The 21,662-nt window shown below is 40.6% G+C and overlaps 1 protein-coding gene across 2 annotated transcripts in view; it reads right to left on the bottom strand.

Annotated features, from left to right (window-relative positions):
- The window catches only part of WDR93 (WD repeat domain 93), a 49,931-nt gene that overhangs the window by 17,402 nt on the left and 10,867 nt on the right, over positions 1–21,662 (bottom strand). For both annotated transcript variants that reach the window (XM_069560300.1, XM_069560301.1), the window contains exons 3-8: positions 20,271–20,463; positions 17,984–18,048; positions 10,642–10,720; positions 8,137–8,255; positions 6,051–6,089; positions 3,702–3,786 (exon numbers count right to left, since the gene is read on the bottom strand). In XM_069560300.1, the coding sequence (XP_069416401.1) occupies positions 3,702–3,786; positions 6,051–6,089; positions 8,137–8,255; positions 10,642–10,720; positions 17,984–18,048; positions 20,271–20,463 (580 nt within the window). The remainder of the gene's footprint in view (positions 1–3,701; positions 3,787–6,050; positions 6,090–8,136; positions 8,256–10,641; positions 10,721–17,983; positions 18,049–20,270; positions 20,464–21,662) is intronic.

Below are 21,662 nucleotides of genomic sequence, written 5' to 3'. Positions count from 1 at the left end.
CCTCCTCTGCTTACACTGATCCAGCTGCCTTCCTTTAAAAATTCTCCTTTCTCTGCCAATCATTTTTATCATTCTCCTTCCCAATAACCTTTCATTTCCTTCTTTCTCATCTGCTCCTAAACCCACAGTGAGGACTTCCCAGGTGGCTCAAGTGGTAAAGAATCCACCTGCCAATGCAGGAGCCACAGGTTCGATCCCTGGGTTGGGAATATCCCCTGGAGGAGGAAATGACAACCCACTCCAGTATTCTTTCCTGGGAAATCTGTACAGAAGAGCCTGGTGTTGCTATAGTCCATGGGGTTGCAAAGAGTCAGACAAGACTGAGTGACTGAGCATGCAGACCCACAGTAAACCTAGGCGATCTACTTTCTGGGCATGAACCCTAATTTTCAGAAGAGGTGCCCAGGAGGTCCCACAGGGCCCCAAGTCCCATTCTCCAGAGGCAACCACTGTTATCTGTTCTTGCACAACTTTCTAGAAACAGACCCCTTCTAGATGGCAGCATGTGTGTGTTAGTCACTCAGTTGTGTCCGGCTCTGTTGCGACCTCCTGGATTGTAGCCCACCAAACTCTTCTGTCCATGGGATTCTCCAGGCAAGAATACCGGAGTGGGTTTCCATTTCCTTCTCCAGGGAATCTTCCTGACCTAGGGAATCAAACCCAGGTCTCCTGCACTGCAGTTAGACTCTTTACCATCTGAGCCCTCAGAGAAGCCCCAGATGGCAGCATATTAGTACATTATATAATGTATATAGTATAATATATATCATTATATGTATTACATGTACATTTGTATGTATTTTTTAAGACAAATGATAACATATACTAACTAGCAGTTCTTGAAATGTGGTCCAGATCAGCAGGGTTAGAAATGAAACAGAAACGCTGTGTGTAGGGCCCAGCAATTTGGGTTTTTATAAATCCTCCAAGTGAGTCTGATCCAGCTAAAGTTTGAGAATTGCTGTCATATCCTACACCTCTTGCATTTTGTTTTTTTGGTTTGTTTTGCATTTTGATTTAATGAAATATCTTAGGAGATCTCTTTATTTTAGTACTATAGATCTTCTTCACTGTTTGTTGCTTATTTGCATGTATTAAACCCTTTCCTTGTTGTGAACCATAACACATTCAGAAAGGAGCATAAAAATGTATCTTTTCCTTTAAATACATCTTAATAAATTATGCTAAAGAAAACATCTGTCTCTCCTGAGGTCAAGAAACGCATTATCACATCTCCCTACTAAAAGCTTCCCAAGGGCCCTGCTCCAGTCATAACCTCCTGAGAAAAGCAGCAACAATTCTCTTGGCTTTTAGGTAATCGCTTCATGACATTTATGTTACTTCATGACATTTATGTTACTTTTATGCTACCTAAATATGCATCTAAACACTACAGCTTTGTTTTGCCTGATTTTTGAGCTGTACACAGTGGAATTATACAGTGTCGATTCTATATGTGCCCTCTTTTGCTTAATATTGTGAGATTTATCCATTTTGTTGTGTATATTTGTGGTTTGTTCCTTTTCATTGCTGTCTAGTATTCCATTGGGTGGAAAATATATACATATATTAAGGTTTATTTACATGTTCTTTTGTTGATGGATTTTCAGTTGTTTCATGGTTTGTGGTTATTGGAAATCATGCCATTACTATTATTCCTGTACATTCTTCCTGAAATACCTTTACTTTCAAGCCAATCAGGTATACATCTAGAAGCAGGGTGACTAACTCATTCTGGTTTGTGCAGGAGTTTCCTAGCTTTAGCACCAAAAGCCCCATGTCCAGGGAAATCCCTTAGTCCCAGACAAACTGATATGGTTGGTTACCCAGTGTAAATGCTGGGTCAGAGGATGTAACTTTTCTTTAACACTAACACTAAATTGTTTTCCAGGGTGGTTGTACTGATTTTCATTGCTATCTATGTATGGGAGGTTTGATTGTTTCACATCCTCACCAACTTGGTATGATCAATATCTTTTATTTATTTATTTTTAAACAATATCATCATTGTTTTTTATTAGCAGAATTATTCCTTACTCCTTTTGTTAGAAAAACACCCTGCAGTGTGTGTGCAGATCTGTTTATAATCTATATCTTTTAATTTCAGCCATCCTGGTACGTGTTAAGTGGTATCTCATTATGTTTTTTTTCCTTCTCTCATTATGGTTTTAATTTGCCTTTCCCTGATAACTAACTATGCTGAACGTCTTTTCATATGTTTATTGGCCATTTGAATAATCTCTTACCTATTTTATACCAAATTACCTGTCTTTTTCCTAACTATCTGTAGGAATTCTTAATAGAGTCTGGATATGGACCATTCATAAGTCTTATGTGTTTTGAAAATGCCTTTTCCCAATACATAATTTGCTCATTCATGCTGTTAATGATGTACTTAGATGATTAGAAGTCCTTAATTTTAATATAGTCAGACTTATCAACTTTTCTTTTATCAAAAGTACTTTTTGTCTTTGGTCTAAAAAGTCTTTCCCTACCCAGAGGTCATAAAGATATTGCCTTATATTATTTTCTAAAAGTTTTATTGTTTTATCTTTCATATTAACTTTTATGATTCATCTGGAATTTAATTTTGTATATCATGTGAGGCAAGGGCCATATGGACAACCAGCACCACTTACTGAAATGACCATTCACTGCTCTGTACCACCACCTTCATCAGACAGCAAGGGTCCATTTCGGCCTAACTCTGTCCTGCCCTCTTGATCCTGTGTTTTTCATCTAATCTTTAAATCTACTCTATTCTATCAACTATTTCTATGTTTTATATATATAGAACACATAAGACTTATGAATGGTCCATATCCAGACTCTCTCTGTATATTTTATATATATGTTTCCATCTATCAGTCACTCACCTCTTTTTCTACCTTGTTTTAATTACTGTGACTTTGTAATAAATCTTGATGGATAAATCATATCACCATGTTCTTCTGTGAAAGTGAATTGTCTGTTCTTGGCCTTTTGCATTTGTCTTTTTGCTTTTAATGGCTGCAAAGTACTCTGAGTGTACCAGATTTACCTCACTAGTCTTATGCCTCTATAAATAGGACTGCAGTAAACATCCTTGTAGGTATATCTCCAAGGTCATGTGTGAATATTGAGAGGATAGACTGTATGTCCTCTGTCTAAAGTGTGGACTTCCCCTCTGGTCCTCTTAGCCAACTCCCACTTAATTCTTAAAACCTTCTCAAATGTTCCTTCTTCTGAAACAGCCTGTGCCTATTCTCCAGGCAGAGTTAGCCACTCCTTCCTCTATGTTTTTATGGCCCTAGATGTTCCCTACGGCTGCACTTAATCGACTCCTCCTATGATGGTTTCCTCCGATTCTCCCTTTGTTCACCAGCAGCTTCTAGAGCACGGGAGATGTGTCTTACTCATCTTTGTGCCTGGTGCATTATTGGCCCTCAGCAAATACTGCTGAATGAAGTAACACAGGAATGTAGGAATGAGCAAACCCCACCAGCGCTCGGGAAAGGCGTCTCTTTCCTGATGTCCCAATTCTTTTAGTTAATTATATCCTTGTAACATTTATATTTTTAATCTTTAGGTCCCAGAGCCTATGACTTGTAAATCAGATATTGCTGCTAATAAATGAAAAATGTGGAGAAAGACAGAGAAAGAAAAAAAAACTAAGAAATCAATGGCAAAAGGAAAGACAGTATTCATGGAGTTATACATACCTGTAATTGGTTTGGGTGGTTTGATTTTCATTATTTGAACTGGAAGACTCAACTTAACATCTCCTCTAAAAGAAATGTTCATATCCTACAATAAGGAAAAAGCACAGATAATAAGCCAACAAAGGAGATACAACAGGATCATTAGAAACACTCATTTCAAAAGAAGGTGAAAAAAGAAGAAAAAGAAAGAAAAACAGGTGGAACAAATAGAAACTAAACAGCAAAGTGGTAGATTTAGATATAAATACATCAAAAATCACATTAAATATAATGGCCTAAATGGCCTAAACACCCCAATTAAAAGGTAGAGTTTGATAGATTGGATTAAAAAGGCAAGACCTAGTGATATGCTATCTAAAAGAAACTTATCTTAAATATAAAAATTTTTAAAGTATATAAAAAATGTATCTTATAAACTAATCAAAAGAAAGCTGAGGTGGCTACATTAATATCTGACAAGATAGATTTCTGAGCAAAAAATGTTACCAGAGATCAAAGGGTCATTGGATAAAGATAAAATGGTCAATTCTCAAGGGGATATAAAATTCTAAATGTTTCTTGCCGTTAATAACAGGGCTTCAAAACACATGAAGCAAAAATTCTTAGTGTGAAAGCAGAAATAAATATACAGTCTCATAGATTTCAACACTCTTCCCTCAGTAATTGATAGGATAAGCAGACAGAAAATCAGTAAGAATATAGAGGGGAAAGCAGTAAGGATATAGAAGACTTGAATAACTTGGACCAATGACAACCGACTGCATGTTCTTTTCAAGTGCACATAAAATACTTAACAGAATTAACCACATTTGGAGCATAAAACAAGTCTTAATGAATTTGAAAGGCTTCAAATTATATGAAGTATGTTCTCTGATCATAACAGAATTCAGTTAGAAACCAAAAAAAAAAAAGATATCTAGAACATCTCAAGTATTTGGACACTAAATAACATGCTTCAAAAATAATCCACTGGTTTTAAAAAAGAAGTTAAAAATGCAAATTAGGAAGTATTTTCAAAAATGAAAACTAAAATATCAAAATTTGAAGGAAGTAAGGTTAACCAGGCTGTGGAGAAATTGAATGAATGTAAATTGTCATGTCATTTTTGGAGGACAATTTAATAGGATCTATATTAAAACTAAAATTGCACACATTCTTCAGAAGCACTCAGGTATACAAAGAAGAGTTTACAAAGATTTTCACTGCATTATATACAAGGCACAAGTTAAGAAAACCTTCAATAACATCAATGGATGAACAACCAAATAAACTACGGTACATCTTTAGTAGGAATAGAACAGAGGATGTCAAAAGAACAAGGTAGGTTTGTTTGACATTGCAAAACTTTGCCAATAAGTTAGCTAGTATAAAAATGCAAGTTCATAAGAAAATCTATATAGTATGATGCCACTCATATAGAAGAAAATTCCCATAAAATGAAAGTATATTTTTCAAAATAAACTGATATCTAAATCAAACTATATACTAAAGGCCTATAGAAAATACACACCAAGCTAATAACGGTGATGATCTCTGGAGAGGGCTGCTGAGTCTGCATTACTTGGTTCTTCCCAAAGCAATGTGTTCACATAGCATTTGTATAATTTGAGACAAAATGTAATTTTAAAAGGGATAAAGGAAAGGCCTCTGGAGAGAGACTTCCATGTGGAAGTTCACCATTTCTCTTCTGATAGGCTTGAATCCCAAGAACTAAGCCTCTGGAAAGCATGGTGTGCTCTTTGCCTCAGAGGCAGAGTCAGGAAGCTCCAGGGAAGCCAGTCTGTGCTCTGCTATATCCCAATACAAACGTGACCTCCAACACCAAAATAGAACAAAACCCCCCAAACATCGGTTTGGTGGATTGGGCTGCTTACATTGGCAGAGGCAAGTTGGATTCTATGGGGCCTGAAGTATATATGATTTAGGGGTCTCTGTAAGAAAGAGAATACAAAGTGCCTATGGCCACCTAATACAACTCAGTTTGGGGGCCACTGTGACAGAGGGGAAGTCTGAGTGAGAAGAGATGGTGGTGGTCTTAAGTGATTATGGTTAAAACATGTTACTTTCTCCAATTTTACAAAAGTCCGTGGCCATGTGAAAACACCGGTAGGGCCCCCATCTCAGGGAAACCCACCCCTGAACAAATGACTTGGGTCAATTATCCTCAAGGATAGGGAGCCATCTTCAAGACAATGAGGCACAAGATCAAATCACAGAGAATCTGAAAACAATGCCCTGGTAAGAATATTTTATTAATATATTTGACATTTAAGGTACCTTTAAAATCAAAATAAAAATTTCTAACATGCAAGTTAAATCTCTTTGGAGATATTCGTTAAAGTTTCTTACCATATCTAAACTATCTGCAGGCACAGAATCAGGAGTGTTCTGGGGAGAAAAATGAGAAATTAATTCATGATGGGTTGGTATATGCTCCCCTTCTTCCTTTAATTTTTTGAGTTGCTCCTTCTTCCCCTCAATTATTCTTGTGAGATGTGAACTCATCCCCATAGACATGGAGGGCCAGTATTTGTGTGGTCCTCTGGCCTGTAGGATTTTAATACATGATACCATTCTCTAGGATCTTAAAACCTATTTGGGGAAACAAGAAATCATTAGTGACGTTAAGAGAAAATATGAGTAAAAAGGAGAGGGTCAGCTAGGAGACTATTACAAAAATCTAAGTTAAAGTGAATATTTCTGATTGACAAAATATATCAGTGATGTTGACAATTATTATTTATAAGTAACTCTAAATATAATTCATGGTACAAGAGCTACCACTATAACTGGCATTAGTTGATTGCTTCTATGGTTTTTCCTGTGGTCATGTATGGATGTGAGAGTTGGACTGTGAAGAAGGCTGAGCACTGAAGAATTGATGCTTTTGAACTGTGGTGTTGGAGAAGACTCTTGAGAGTCCCTTGGACTCCAAGGAGATCCAACCAGTCCATTCTGAAGGAGATCAGCCCTGGGATTTCTTTGGAAGGAATGATGCTAAAGCTGAAACTCTAGTACTTTGGCCACCTCATGCGAAGAGCTGACTCATTGGAAAAGACTCTGATGCTGGGAGGGATTGGGGGCAGGAAGAGAAGGGGACAACAGAGGATGAGATGGCTGGATGGCATCAACGACTCGATGGACGTGAGTCTGAGTGAACTCCAGGAGTTGGTGATGGACAGGGAGGCCTGGTGTGCTGCAGTTCATGGGGTTGCAAAGACTTGGACATGACTGAGCGACTGAACTGAACTCCCAGTGTATAGAAACTGAGTGAATTATGGTGACAAATCACCCCCATTCCAAGGTGCTTTTCCCACTTGGATAATAAGTTAATCCCTCAAAAAATGTATCTGTTGGGCACTGAGTAGGATGCCATGGGGATGGCTGACAAAAAGAAGCAGAAGGTACAACATCCTAGAAATTTACCATCTAGTTAGGAGAAAAAAACTTTCATGCACAACAGGATAGTATATGAGAAGTGTCAAAGAGAGGTACAAGAATAGATTCTGTAACAGTTTAGAGGAGGAATGTCTCTGGGCCAGTAACTCTCCCAGAGATACAAAAAATCACACCTTGCTACAAAGACATTCACTGGAGAAAAAGGGCATTTATTCAAAGCCACTCAATGTACTTGGCATTGAATGTGAGTCTCAATCTTGGTGTCGTAGATTAATTTCACTAACACTTTATAGCACATAGCACAATATGTTTTAAAGGCATCTTCAATTGATATTCGTTGTTGTTGATTAAAAAAAATAATAAGTACACTTTGGGAGTTCCCTGGTGGTCCAGTGGTTAGGACTGTGCACGTCCACTGTGGGGGGCATGGGTTCGACCCCTGGTCGGGGAGCTCAGGTCCTACATGCCACACAGAATGCAGACAATATATATAATAACTGTACATCAGATAGGTGAGAAAATTGTCTTAAAATATTTTTTGGTTAAATATCGTATTTTAAAGAGATGGCATGAGTCCCAGGGATCACATATAATTAAACTGAAATAGTAGAGTTCTACCTACCTTCTAAGAATAATATGAAGAATACATATATTCCCGTATTTTTAGAACAACTCCTTTATACCATAACCTGGAGAGTGTAGTGGAGAGACATGGAAGGATTATTTCAGCCCAGGATGGGAAAAAATATATCTATTAGTCAGAGTAAAAAAAAAAACCACTCTTCCAGAGAAATGCCTGGGAGTGTTCTTGGTGGAGAGGCAACTCCCGGATGAGAGAGATACCATGTTCCACTGTTTAAGACCCCTAGGCTTTTTATTTTAACCGAAGCAAACTGACTTGAGAGACACAGGCCAGGGTGCCTCTTGTCCTGTCTTACAGCCTCCAGACAGGCTCCTTCATCTTGAAACTGCAAGGAGGAGATGGGCTAGATGTGGGCAGGGAGGAAGATATCAGTTGAAGACAGGTGTTACCTACCAATTGCAGCTGCTGTCTGACTTTTTTCTTTGTATTTACGGCAAGCTGGGGGTACTGCACTTCCTTGATCCAAGACTCCTTGGGCAGCTTATACACATCCAGCCAAATGTCCCCGGCTCCTGCATTGGGAAACCAAGGAACCACTGAGCAACTGCGAGCAGGCAATGAGTTTCCCCAGAGAAACGGCCTATCTTCTCAGAACCACTAGCACAGAGGCCAGTGGGCACCTTCGGAACAGCAACTTTGACAAACGGAAGGAGACGTGGTTCTGTAGTGGTTGTTGCCAGTCCTCACTCGCAGAGAGCCCTGAGCTCCTCTCCCCAGGCCACTGCCTCTAACCGGAGATGCGCTTCTCACTCTCACTGCGCCAGTGTAAGTTTCAACCTGACTGTCCACACTGCCTGGTCCCCACGCTTTCTAGGTTCCAAATGATAAATTCCACTGATGTTTTGTGTTACAGCTATTTCTACCTGGGGAGGAAAGTGGCATATACAGAATCAGTAACTGAGAGGGGTATGGCTGACAAAGGGCTAGAATTGAATTGTGAGAGATGCCTCAAGAGAATTTTTCTGACCCATATTTGAGGAGATGACAACCCATGGGGTGGCTGTGAGCACTTTATCTTGTCAAAGAAATATGCTCAGCTTCTGTATTGAATACCTGCCAACCCAGGAAAAGTTACTTTCCTAGAATGGGATTCTGGCTAAATGTTTCCTTAAAAAGTAATCATATAGATATCTTGTTTTCAGACTTTTGGACTCCAGAGCTGTGGGGGAATAAATGTAATTTTAAGCCAGCCAGTTTGTGGTACTTGGCTATAACAGCCCTAAGAAACTACTACAAAGAGTACAAAAGTTTCCTTTGGTGCATAAAGCATTACAAAATATGTATCTTTCTCCAGCGCCTAACATCTGAGGGACCTGGAGCAAGAATCTAAATAGAGGCCGAGACGCCAAATATCTAATTATTTAAAAGTTAAATGTCAGGCTAATAATCATTTGGATAAAATACTTTCTATTACCACAGGAATAACTGCAACAAGCAAGATCCAATGTTGAATGCTAAAACTGGTGGGCAAAACTTTAATGACAAACAGGATATTTGCATAATCTCCAAGTGAAAAGTGGAAGTGAAGTTGCTCAGTTGTATCTGACTCTTTGCGACACCATGGACTGTAGCCTATCAAGCTTCTCCATCCATGGGATTTTCCAGGCAAAAGTACTGGAGTGGGTTGCCATTTCCTTCTCTGGTAAATCTTCCTGACCCAGGGATCAAACCTGGGTCTCCTGCATTGCAGGTAGACGCTTTACCCTCTGAGCCACCAGGGAAGCCCCATAATCTCCAAGCATCTCCCCCTAAATGTTTATCAGTCACTGTGGAGGGTTTCAACACAGGTCTCAAAATTCTCTGATCATCCTACATCCAGAAAATGGTGTTTACATTCTCTCCCCTCGACTGTAGTCTGGACCTAGAGCATGGAAAGGGAAAAACAGTCGCTCAACAGTGGAGAAAGCTGACAGATCACTTTAAGTGATGAGGGTTAACATCAGCAGTGGTACTATCACATACCCCCCCAGTATAATTCAATGAAAAGAGTATTTCACCTCTGTGAGATCTTCCCCCAAATCCTTAACCCCAGTTTGAATTATGAGGAAAACTTCAAACTGAAAATCAGGGCCATTGCACAAAATACCTGACTGGTACTCCTCAAATGCATTGAGGTCATGAAAAACAAGGTAAGACCAAGGTAAGACATCACACATATAGGTACAGTGTAAAAAGATGATGGCCAAATACAATATGATATCCTGGATTGTACCTTGGAACCAAAAAAAATCATCTAGGAAAAACTGGCAAAAATCTGAAAAAAAAAAAAAGTGTAGTTTATTGTATTATACCAACGTTATTTGCTTAATTTTGACAAATGTACCATGGTTATATTAAATGTTGGTATTAGGGACACTGGGTGAAGGATATAAGGGAATTCAGTCATATCTTTGCAACTCTTCTGTAAATTATTTCTAAATAAAAGGGTTGGAGGGCTTCCCTTGGCTCAGTGGTAAAGAATCTGCCTGCCAACGCAGGGGACACGAGTTTGATCCCTGATCTGGGAAGATCCCATGTGGTAAGGAGCAACTAAGCTCCTGTGGTAAGGAGCACCACACCACCGAGCCTGCACTCCAGAGCCTGGGAGCTGCAACTACTGAGCCCACATTCTGCAGCTACCGAAGCCAGCACATCCTAGAGTCCATGCTCAGCAACAAGAGAACCCACCACAATTAGGAGACCACGCACTGCGACTAGACAGGAGCCCCTGCTCTTCAAAACTACAGAAAAGCACACGCAGTAGCAAAGGCCCAGCACATCCAAAAATAAACAAAATTATTTATTAAAAGTAAATTTTATTTTATTTGTTTAATAAAAGTAAAATGTTTTTTGGGGAAAGTGATTATCTGGAAGTTACTAGAAATGTGAATCTTCTGAAGAGGCTTTGGTTAGTCTTACCTTGTAGGAGAAAGGCTGCAAAGTTCCCTCCTTTAGAAATTTCCATCTTTATACAGGTGGTTTGCTTGCTGGCGTCCTCCTAAAAAGAAGAGAGAAGCTGATAGAATAAGTTCAGCCTGATGATAGAGGAGAGTGTATTTCAGGGCCTTTTGTAGTTCACATCAGGAAAAAAATCCTTCTAAAGATTGAGGCATAAAAAGATGCCTCAAATTGCTTTAGACTTTCAACTCACTCCAGTTTCCTTGCCTGGAAAATCCCATGGACGGAGGAACCTGGTTAGGCTACAGTCCATGGGGTCGCAAAGAGTCGGACACGACTGAGCGACTTCACTCACTCACTCATAGGAATTGGACAAGACTGCATGTAAAGTAGAACTCAATTTTCCATCTAAAGGATTTTGGACTTATTTCCTGGTTTCATAAATACTCCTGATCATTTGCAGTGATTTCATACTATCTGATCTGGTCAGGTTGCAAAACCTACAGACCTATGAACAGCTCTTTTCAAAATATGTTGAAAAGAGCTCTACATGACAATGAAAACTGGGGTCAGTTGCTTGAAAAAAGGGCTCTGTCTAGGCTATAGTATGGCCATAGTCTGATTTGGCTCATAAACAACATCTATTTCTCACGATCCATGATTTCTAAGGATTTCTGGCAGATTCAGGGTCTGCTAAGACCTAGCTTCCTGGCTCATGGACCGCCTGCCACCTCTGTGTCATGTGGTGGAAGGGCTGAGGGAGCTCTCTTGGGCTGTAATTCCACTCATGAGAACTCTGCCCTCATGACCTAATCGCCTCCCACACTGGGGATCAGAATTTCAACATGAATTGTAGGGGCACAAAAATATTCAGTCCATATCAAGTAGAGACTGAATGGAACCCTAGTATGAAACCTGCTTGAATTTTCAGCAAGGTGAAAAAGACTCAATGTATACAGATGTGCTATACCTTTCAGGGGCTCTGCTGCTGCTGCTGCTGCTAAGTCGCTTCAGTCGTGTCCGACTCTGTGTGACCCCATAGACGGCAGCCCACCAGGCTCCCCCCATCCCTGAGATTCTCCAGGCAAAAACACTGGAGCAGGTTTCAGGGGCTCTAAGACTAGCAAATTTAGGTGCCTAGAAGAATTAGGCTAGTAAGCCCCCTAAGTTATTTAAGGAGAGGGAGTTTTAACTATTTGGTTTCTCTTTCACTTTCTTGTTTAAAAATGGAAGTATATTTGATGTACAGTATAGTGATTCACAATTTTTAAAGTGTATACTCCATTTATAGTTATTATAAAATATTGGCTATATTCCCCATATTGTTCAAAATATCCTTGTAGCTCATTTTACACATAACAGTTTGTATCTCTTAATTCCGTTACTCCTCCTTACTTCTCTGTACCCCTTGTAAGTACTAGTTTGTCCTCTGTATCTGTCTGTTTCTTGGTTTTTTCTTTGTTGTCATATTAACTAGTTTGCTATATTTTTTAGATTCCACATAAAAGTGATATCATACAATATTTGTCTTTTTTCACTTAGCATCAGTTCAGTCGCTCAGTCGTGTCCGACTCTGCGACCCCATGAATCACAGCACGCCAGGACTCCCTGTCTATCACCAACTCCCGGAGTTTACCCAAACTCATGTCCATCAAGTTGGTGATGCCATCCAGCCATCTCATCCTCTGTTGTCCCCTTCTCTTCCTGCCCCCAATCCCTCCCAGCATCAGAGTCTTTTCCAATGAGTCAACTCTTCGCATGAGGTGGCCAAAGTATTGGAGTTTCAGCTTCAGCATCAGTTCTTCCAAGGAACACCCAGGACTGATCTCCTTTAGGATGGACTGGTTGGATCTCCTTGGAGTCCAAGGGACTCTCAAGAGTCTTCTCCAACACCACAGTTCAAAAGCATCAATTCTTCAGTGCTCAGCTTTCTTCACAGTCCAACTCTCACATCCATACATGACCACAGGAAAAACCATAGCCTTGACTAGACGGACCTTTGTTAGCAAAGTAATGTCTCTGCTTTTGAACATGCTATCTAGGTTAGCATAATACCATCCAAATCCATCCATGTTGCAGCAAATGGCAAAATTTCATTCTTTTTATGGCTTAGTAGTATTCCATTGTGTGTATGTATATATGTATAACTTTGAGTTTATTTTTGTATAAGTGTTAGAGAATGTTTGAATTTCATTCTTTTACATGTAGCTGTCCAGTTTTCCCAGCACCACTTATTGAAGAGACTGTCTTTCCTCCATTGTATAATCTTGCCTCCTTTGTCATAGATTAACTGACCATAATTGCATGGGCTTTCTATCCTGTTTAGTTGACCGATGTGTCTGTTTCTGTGCCAGTACCTACTCTTTTGATTACTGTAGCTTTGTAGTATAGTATAAAGTCAGGAATTGTGATTCCTCCAGCTCTGCTCTTCTTTCTCAAACTTGCTTTGACATTTGGGGTCTTTTGTGTACTTCCATACAAATTTTTTAATTATTTATTCTAGTTCTGTGAAAAATGCCGTTGGTGTTTTGATAGGGATTGCATTGAATCTGTAGATTGTCTTGGGTAGTATGATCATTTTAAAAACATTTTTATTTATATATTTTAATATCAATTTGTAGCTTTTATAGAAATTTCAAATGCACATGAAGACAGAAAATAGTATAATGAACCCCATGTATCCATTACTCAACTTCATCAGTTATAATATATGGGAAACCTTTATTACCTCCTGACTTCATTAAACATTTTTATTTAATTAATCCTAGCTTTTTAATATCACTTACTAGCCAGTATGTTTTCAAATTTCCTCAGTTGTCTCATAAGTGTCTCTCCACAATTGGTTTGTTCAAGTCAGGATTCAAATAAAGTCTATGTAGTATATTTAGTTAATTTATCTCTTAAGTCTCTTTTGATTTATAACTGTCACCTCATTTGTTTTCCTTTTTGCCATTTTTTTGTTGAATAAATCAGGTCATTTGTCCTGTGGATTTTTTCACTTTCTGGATTGGACTGATTGCGTCCCATGGCATTATTTAATATAACCTTGGGATCCCATGTATTTCCTATAAACCAGTAACCAGATCTAGAGTTTTGATTAGATTTAGGTACAATTAAAACAAAAGGCAAGCATACCACAACAGGTGTTCTGTGTCTCCCTCCAGCATCACACCAGGAGGTTCATAATAGCTAGCTTGTCTTTCTTTTAATACAGTTCACATTGACCACTGACAACAGGTGTCATCCTGGCTCATCAATTATAAAGTTCCCCATTAGCACTGATGTAATGATCTAGACCGTTCCTCTGCAAAATGGCTAAAAATTGAGATAGTCTAGTTCTATCATTCCTTCCACATTTGTTGAAATTAAAAGTGAAAATCACTCAGTCGTGTCTGACTCTTTGTGACCCCATGGGCTATATATTCCATAGAATTCTCCAGGCCAGAATGCTGGAGTGGGTAGCCTATCCCTTCTCCAGGGGATCTTCCCAACCCAGAAATTGGACCGGGTCTTCTGCATTGCAGGTGGATTCTTTACCAACTGAGCTATCAGGGAATCCACATTTGTTAGAATTCTATAAAGAAAATCTCTCCATTTTTTCTGTCATCATTGATTTGATTATCCAGAAGTACGGCCTATGTGGGAAAGTCAAGAGAAATGCTTGATGCTCTCGCTGATGAGTTTTCAGAATACAGACTTTGTACCCTAGCAACTTCCAAAGGGAATAATGACGTCCCTAAAAGATACATATGTTATGAATTAATTTTTTAAACACTATTGGTGTGTTGTAATTCACTAACATTACTTTGTGTATAATGTCCCTGTCAAGTTTAGATATCACGGTTCTGCTGGTCACAGTTCTGAAACGAGTTGATGAGTATTCCTTGTATCTTTTTTTAAAGAGATTTCTTTTTACATAAAATTTAAAAACAGTTTTCCCTGGTGGTTCAGACGGTAAAGTGTCTGCCTGCAGTGTGGGAAACCTGGGTTCGATCCCTGGGTCGGGAAGATCCCCTGGAGAAAGAAATGGCAACCCACTCCAGTACTCTTGTCTGGAAAATTCCATGGATGGAGGAGCCTGGTAGGCTACAGTCCATGGGATCACAAAGAGTCGGACATGACTGAGCAACTTCACAAAGGCACAGATATTAAAGGTACAACTTGATGAGTTTGGACATTTTATAGTATAGGGTCACGGGCAGGGCGGCAGTGGGGTTTCTCAGAGCTCTCTGGGGTCCACTCTCTGCCCCTAATACTGATTAAACTCTAACAGCATCTTTTAATTATCTATTTTTGACTGTGCTGGGTCTTCACTGTTATGCACGGGCCTTATCTAGTTGGGCAAGCGGGGGTTACTCTGTTGCAGTGCTTCTGCACTGAAGTGGGCTTCTCACTGTGGTGGCTTCTTTTGTTGTGGAACATGGGCTCTAGTGCCTCAGCAGTTGCAGTATTTGCTCGTGGGCTCTAGAGCTCCGGCTCAGGAGTTGTGGTACTCTGGCTTAGCTGCTCCGAGGCATATGGGATCTTCTCAGACTAGAGATCAAACCTGTGTCCCCTGCATTGGCAGGCAGATTCCAATCTACTGTACTACCAAGGAAGTCCCCAACAGCATCTTTTGATGAGCATACATTTTAAATTCGTTTTATTAGGGGTATGATAAGAACATAATAAACTGCACATATTTAAACTGTACAATTTGATTAGTTTAGACATATATAGATCCCTTGAAACCAGCACCACAGTCAAGATAAGGAACATATCCATTCCTCCCGCCCTTTTGTAAGCCTTCCTTCCACCCCTCTCCCAACCTACCCCAGGCAAAAACTGGCATTCCCTGTCCCTAGATTAGTTTCATATCTTCTTGAATTTTATAGAAATGGGATCATACACTATATATGTATTCTTTTTTGTCAGACTTCTTTCACTCAGCCTAATTATTCTGAGATGTAGCCATATTGTTATATGCATCCCTTTTTACTGCTGAGCAGTATGTGCCAAGATCGACTTAGCCATTTACCTGTTGATGGGTGCGGAGTGGTTTCTGGTTTCTGGCTATGACAAAGAAAGCTGCTAGGAATGTCCATATACAAATCTTCATATGGAAATGTACTTTCATTTCTCCCAGGCAAATATCTGGGAGTGGAATGGCCACATCATATGGTGGGTGTACGTTTAACATCTTTTTAAAAAATAACTGCCAAAGTGGTTGTGGCACTAGTCTTCACCACCAGCAGTGTATGAGAGTCCCAGCTGTTCCATAGTTCTGCCAACACCTGGTATGGTCTGTCTTTTCAATGTTAGGCATTCTAGTACACATGCAGTGATAGGTCATGATTTTAATTTGCATTTTCCCTAATGACTAATGGTAGTGAACATCTTATTTATCTTCTATATATTCTTTGGTGAACTTTTTTTTTTCTTCAAGATATTTGCTCATTTTAAAAACCTGTGTTGTTTTTCTTATTTTTGAGTTTTGAGAGTTCTTTATATCTTCTAGATACAAGTCTTTTATCAGATATGTGATTTGCAATTATTTGCTCCTAGTCTATAACTTGCCTTTTTATTCTTTTAACAGTGCCTTTTGTAGAACAGGAGGTTTTAGTTTTGATGAAGTCTGATTTATCAATTTTTTTTCTTGTATGAAACACAGTTTCGGTATTGTAGTTAAAAAAAAACCTTTGCTTCACAAAGGTCACAAAGACTTGCTCCTGTGTTTTCTTCTAAAGGTTTTATAGTTTTTGATTTTTCATATAGCTCAAATGATTCATTTTGAGTTAATTTTTGCATATCACATGAGGCCTGAGAGCTTCCTGATAGTTCAGTTGGTAAAAAAATCCGCCTGCAATGCAAGAGACCCCAGTTCAATTCCTGGGTTGGGAAGATCCACTGGAGAAGGGATAGGCTACCCATTCGAGTATTCTTGGGCTTCCCTGGAAGCTCAGCTGGTAAAGAATCTGCCCACAATGCGGGAGACCTGGGTTTGATTCCTGGGTTGGGAAGATCCCCTGGATAAGGGAACAGCTACCCACTCTAGTATTCTGGCCTGGAGAATTCCATGAACTGTATAGTCCATGGGGTCACAAAGAGTCAGATGCAACTGAGAGACTTTCATTCACTCACATGAGGCATGAGAAGTTTCTTTGATGAAGTCCCATTTCAGTTTTTTTCTCTTATAATTAGTGCCTTTTATGTCCTAAGAAATCTTGGCTTGCTCCAAGGTTGCAAAAACCACTTCCTGTATTTTCTTTAAAAAGGATAATGTCTTTGCCCTTTAAAGTTAAGTCTGTAATTCATCTCTAATTTTTATATATGATGTGACATAGGGTTGAGCTTCATTCCTTCCCTCAATTTGTTTATCCAGCATTCCAGCATCATTCCAGCATCCCACACACACACTGAATTGCTTTGGGCTCATCAGTAATATTTTTTATAAAATAAACTGCAATTAAAAATATACTCTTAGTAATACCTCCTCCTTTTTAGGTTTGTTAATTAAAAAAAAACACTTTCAAAAACCTACAGTATACAGGCAAGTTACTAGGAATAAGAAATATATGGGTCCATGTCCTGTGCTCTCGAGGAACTTACCTCCAGGAGAAGAAACAGTCATATAAACAAATAAGTATGGAGGGTGGAGAAACACTGTGATAGAAATTCTCTCTTATATGGTGGTGACACAGGAGGGAAAGGTCAACTTCTCTTGGGAAAGTATCTCAGAGAAGAGGATGTCTGAGCTGGTCTTGAGGAATGAGAGCAATTTAAGAGGCACACATAGTACGCAGGGAAACAAGGAGAGCTTTCTCGGTGGAGGGAAGAGTATGGATAAGAGAACAGGATGTGAAGCAGCCTGGAAAAAATTAGGGTCTTGTAAGTAGGGCTTCCTTGGTGGCTCAGTGGTAAAGAATCTGCCTGCCAATGCAGGAGACATTGGTTCGATGCCTGGGTTGGGAAGATCCTCTGGAGAAGGAAATGGCTATCCATTGCAGTATCCTTGCCTGGAGAACTCCATGGACAGAGGAGCCTGGTGGGTTATGGTCCATGTGGTCGCAAAAGAGTTGGACATGACATAGCAACTAAACAACAACAAAGTCGTTATTAGATATGTTGATCTGGTGCTCAATTTGGACTGGAGTTCCTTAGTAATTTTGTTCTCTTGACAAGAGGGTAAATAAATCCAAGGCATTCAGCATGTACTCTCTGATGGTGAGGGGTCTTTCAGTTGGATATTCTGGAGGAGGCTCCCTGGCCAGGGAGGTCTCTACTTCTCTCTACTCTAGGATAGCTGTAATTGCCTCCATGTTAAAAGTAAACTTGATTTGCTACAGCTTTTGGCCCAGCCATCGATGAAAGAACAGGAGCTTACCGATTCATTGATGGCTTTGATGAGGTAAAGACCATCCTTATAAAAATAAAACAGTCGAACGATACCTGAAACAGAAAAATAAGGAAGATTGAGAGACAGACAAGTGAGCTGAAGACAAATTGGAATTTTATATATTTGACTTTCTGAAACATCATAAGCTCGTGCATTATTAGGCTTCCTCCCTAGCCCCTTCACTGCCCGTGATCGTCTTGGTTTCCTGGCCTTCTTACACCCCTCACTTGAAATGTTCAAGCTGTTCCCGCTCTTAAATCATCTCTAGCTACACTGGCCCTACCTTCTTCTTTTAGGATCTGTTTGTAAGCACTTCAGCTACACCGATCCACTCCCTGATGTCCGTCCACCCATTTTAGCACATCACATTGTCATCCAGTCACTTCCTACGGCCGTGGTGGTTTAGCCGCTAAGTCCTGTCTGACTCTTGTGACCCCATGGACTGTAGCCCACCAGGCTCCTTTGTCGATGGGGTTTCCCAGGCAAGAATACTGGAGTGAGTTGCATTTCCTTCTCCAGGGAATCTTCCAGACCCAGGAATCGAACCCAGGTCTCCTGCATTGCAGGCGGATTCTTTACTGACTGAACTACGAGAGAAGCCCTCACTTCCTGTGAGTGTTCATTATTCCTCTGCCAAGTGCATGGATTCTCTGAGGGAAAGGATAGTTTCTTCCTCTTCACTGTGCCTCATCTCTCAAACCCCAGCAAGCTCCTCATGAAGTTAATTTTGTCGATTCAGTAAGTAATTCGGTCATTCTAATTCCCATTTAACCTAAGGGCTCTAGTATATGATCATCACCCACAAATTTCTTGCCCCTTTCTTGAGGTGCCTTCCAGACACTCATAATCTACCTCTATTGCCATAATACAGACTTTGAAGAGGCACCTGGCCCGCTGTGGGCGAAAGTCTAACTCAACCCAATAAATACTCATGGGATATCTGCTCCAAGACTGCAAAGGTGCGAAGGACAACCAAGACAGTCTCCGCCCTCCCGTTTATCACATTCAGAATCAGAGACATGAAACTAACTGGACATAATGCAGTGTGATAAATGCAATCCTATCGTCAGACCAAACTCCTCCTGAATATCAACATTCCTACTCCAGGTGCCTCAAACATGTACATGCGCAAATGGAAGCTTTCAACTCATAGTCCCCTGGAACCTTACTCTCCTATAACTACTTCTCAAGGAATGGTATCATCTTCTACCCCATTATCTAAAGGCAGAAAGGAGTCATTTTCCTTCACACCCCCAACTCCCCAACTCCACACATATGTTCCATCTCTCACCAAGTTTTTCCATTATATTTTCCTTTTCATATTTTAAGCTTTTTATTTTGAATTAATTTTAGACATATAGAAAAACTGCAAAAATACTACAAAGCATTCCCTTATACCCCTCACCTCACTTCCCCTAGTGTTAACATCTTACAGAACCACAGTGCACTTTTCATTTAAACAGCTCCTGCCTTAGTTCAGACCTTCATAATTTCTCTTCTCAGTGGATGCACTAGCTCTTCCTGGTCTCTCTACCTTTCCATTTGGGTTTTTCAAACTCCTATCTGGGTGCTCTTCCTAAAACGTCAATGGAATCAGGTCATTCTCCTACAGAAAGAGTATCCTCCAGATCACCGTCCATAGTTCTCTGCACAAAGGTTCCCCTGCCTGGTTCATCCTCAGGCTGAGGGGGGAAAGCAAGCCTCGTGTATGTGAGCAGCAGGACTGCTGAGTGCTGGAAAGGGTGTGGACTCTGGGGCTACACTGCCTGGTTCAAATCCTGCCTGTGCCATTTTCTCTGTTGTTATTTAGTGGCTAAGTCATGTCTGACTCTTTGCAAACCCATGGAATGTAGCCTGCCAGGCTCCTCTGTCCATGAGATTTTCCAGGCAAGAATACTGGAGTGGGTTGCCATTTCTTCCTCCAGGGGATCTTCCCAACTCAGGGATCAAACCCGCATCTCCTGCATTGTCAGGCAGATTCTTTACCACTGAGTCACCCAGGAAGCCGGCTTTCTGCATTACCTCTTCTGAAAAACAAGAATAATAAACTATACCTATCTCCTAGGCTATTGTGAGGGTGAAATGGACCAACATATGTGAAATGTTAGAACAGTGCCTGGCACACCACACTGTCCTGCAGATGTTGGCTGCTACTACATGACCAGGGAGAACTCTCCATGTCTGGTCCCTCCCAAGCCTGGAAAGAAGATTAAACTGAACAACAGTCTACAGGTACCTGTAAATTAGGCTAAAAAGGAAAGAGAGGAACATATACCCGTTTCATCCACAGGAGCAATAAGTATTTCACTCCCCAAATCTGTGGCCAAGATGGAAATGACATCAACCTTAAGTTTCTCCCAAACATATAATTGTTTAGCATTATGCAGATTATAGATAGAGAATCCTTTGCTTCCTCCAATAAACACATAGTCTTGGGAAACATCCATGCAGTTTGGCGTTGTGCTGAGCTGCAAAAAGCAAAACAAAGAGAAAAGGAACAGTTTTCATTTACTGCCATCTGCAAGTAATATGAGTGAACTTTTCTTTTTTGGCAGCGCTGTGCAGCTTGTAGGATTCTCAGTTCTCCAGCCAGGATGGAACCTCTGCCCCCTGCAAGGGGAGTGTGGAGCCTTAACCACTGGACCACTAGGGAAGTCCTGAGCTAACTCTTCAAAAAGGGATGCAGGTACTTTCTAGTTATCCCCCCCAAATGCTGCTGCTGCTGCTGCTAAGTTGCTTCAGTCGTGTCTGACTCTGTGCGACCCTGTAGACAGCAGCCTACCAGGCTCCTCCGTCCCTGGGATTCTCCAGGCAAGAACACTGGAGTGGGTTGCCATGTCCTTCTCCAATGCATGAAAGTGAAGAGTGAAAGTGAAGTCGCTCAGTCGTGTCCGACTCTTTGCGACCCCATGGACTGCAGCCTACCAGGATCCTCGGGCCCGTGGGATTCTCCAGGCAAGAACACTGGAGTGGGTTGCCATTGCCTTCTCCACACCCAAGTGCAGTGCCCATCTAAATATCTTGTCCAGATATCAAGAAAGTCATAGTATTCTACATTTAGGGGAAAGGGGCAAGAGAAAGCAAGGAAGTTGAGAAGAAATGCTCATTCACAACACCAAGTGTGGCCACAGCCCTGCGATAAGTGGACCAGTGGCCCCATTCCCTGTTCTTCTAGAATACTGTGGAAAGAGTTGTAGCTGACACCTGGGAAGATTCTCAACTACCAAGCAAGACAGTGATTGATGCACTCCGAAAGATTTTCAAATAACAATACGATGTAAAAGGTAGATGTGCATAATCTTCAGTTAACCAGAACACCCATTTACCCAGGCAACGACTAGATCCGTTTCAATCAACATCAGCATGCCTGTAATCGTTCCAACATGTGCCTGTCCTACAGGTCAATGAAGATTCCTGGCAGGAATTCCTCCCCTGGATCAGGTGTTTTCATTTATTACCGTAACACTCAGTTGAGGGGACTTCCCTGGTGGTCCAGTGGCTGAGACTCTGCCTTGAAATGCAGGGGACACGGGTTCGATCCCTGGTCAGCGAGAGAGCCCACATGCCCCAGTTAGTGAGCCCCTGTGCTGTAACAAAAGAACCTGCATGACAAAATGAAGATCCCACATGGTGCAACGGAGACCCAGCACAGCCAAATAAATAAATA

The sequence above is a fragment of the Ovis canadensis genome, chromosome 18, assembly GCF_042477335.2.
Source record: "Ovis canadensis isolate MfBH-ARS-UI-01 breed Bighorn chromosome 18, ARS-UI_OviCan_v2, whole genome shotgun sequence".
Taxonomy (NCBI): Eukaryota; Metazoa; Chordata; class Mammalia; order Artiodactyla; family Bovidae; genus Ovis; species Ovis canadensis.
Note: the sequence above shows the minus strand (reverse complement) of the source record. Positions and strands in the feature narration are given on the sequence as shown.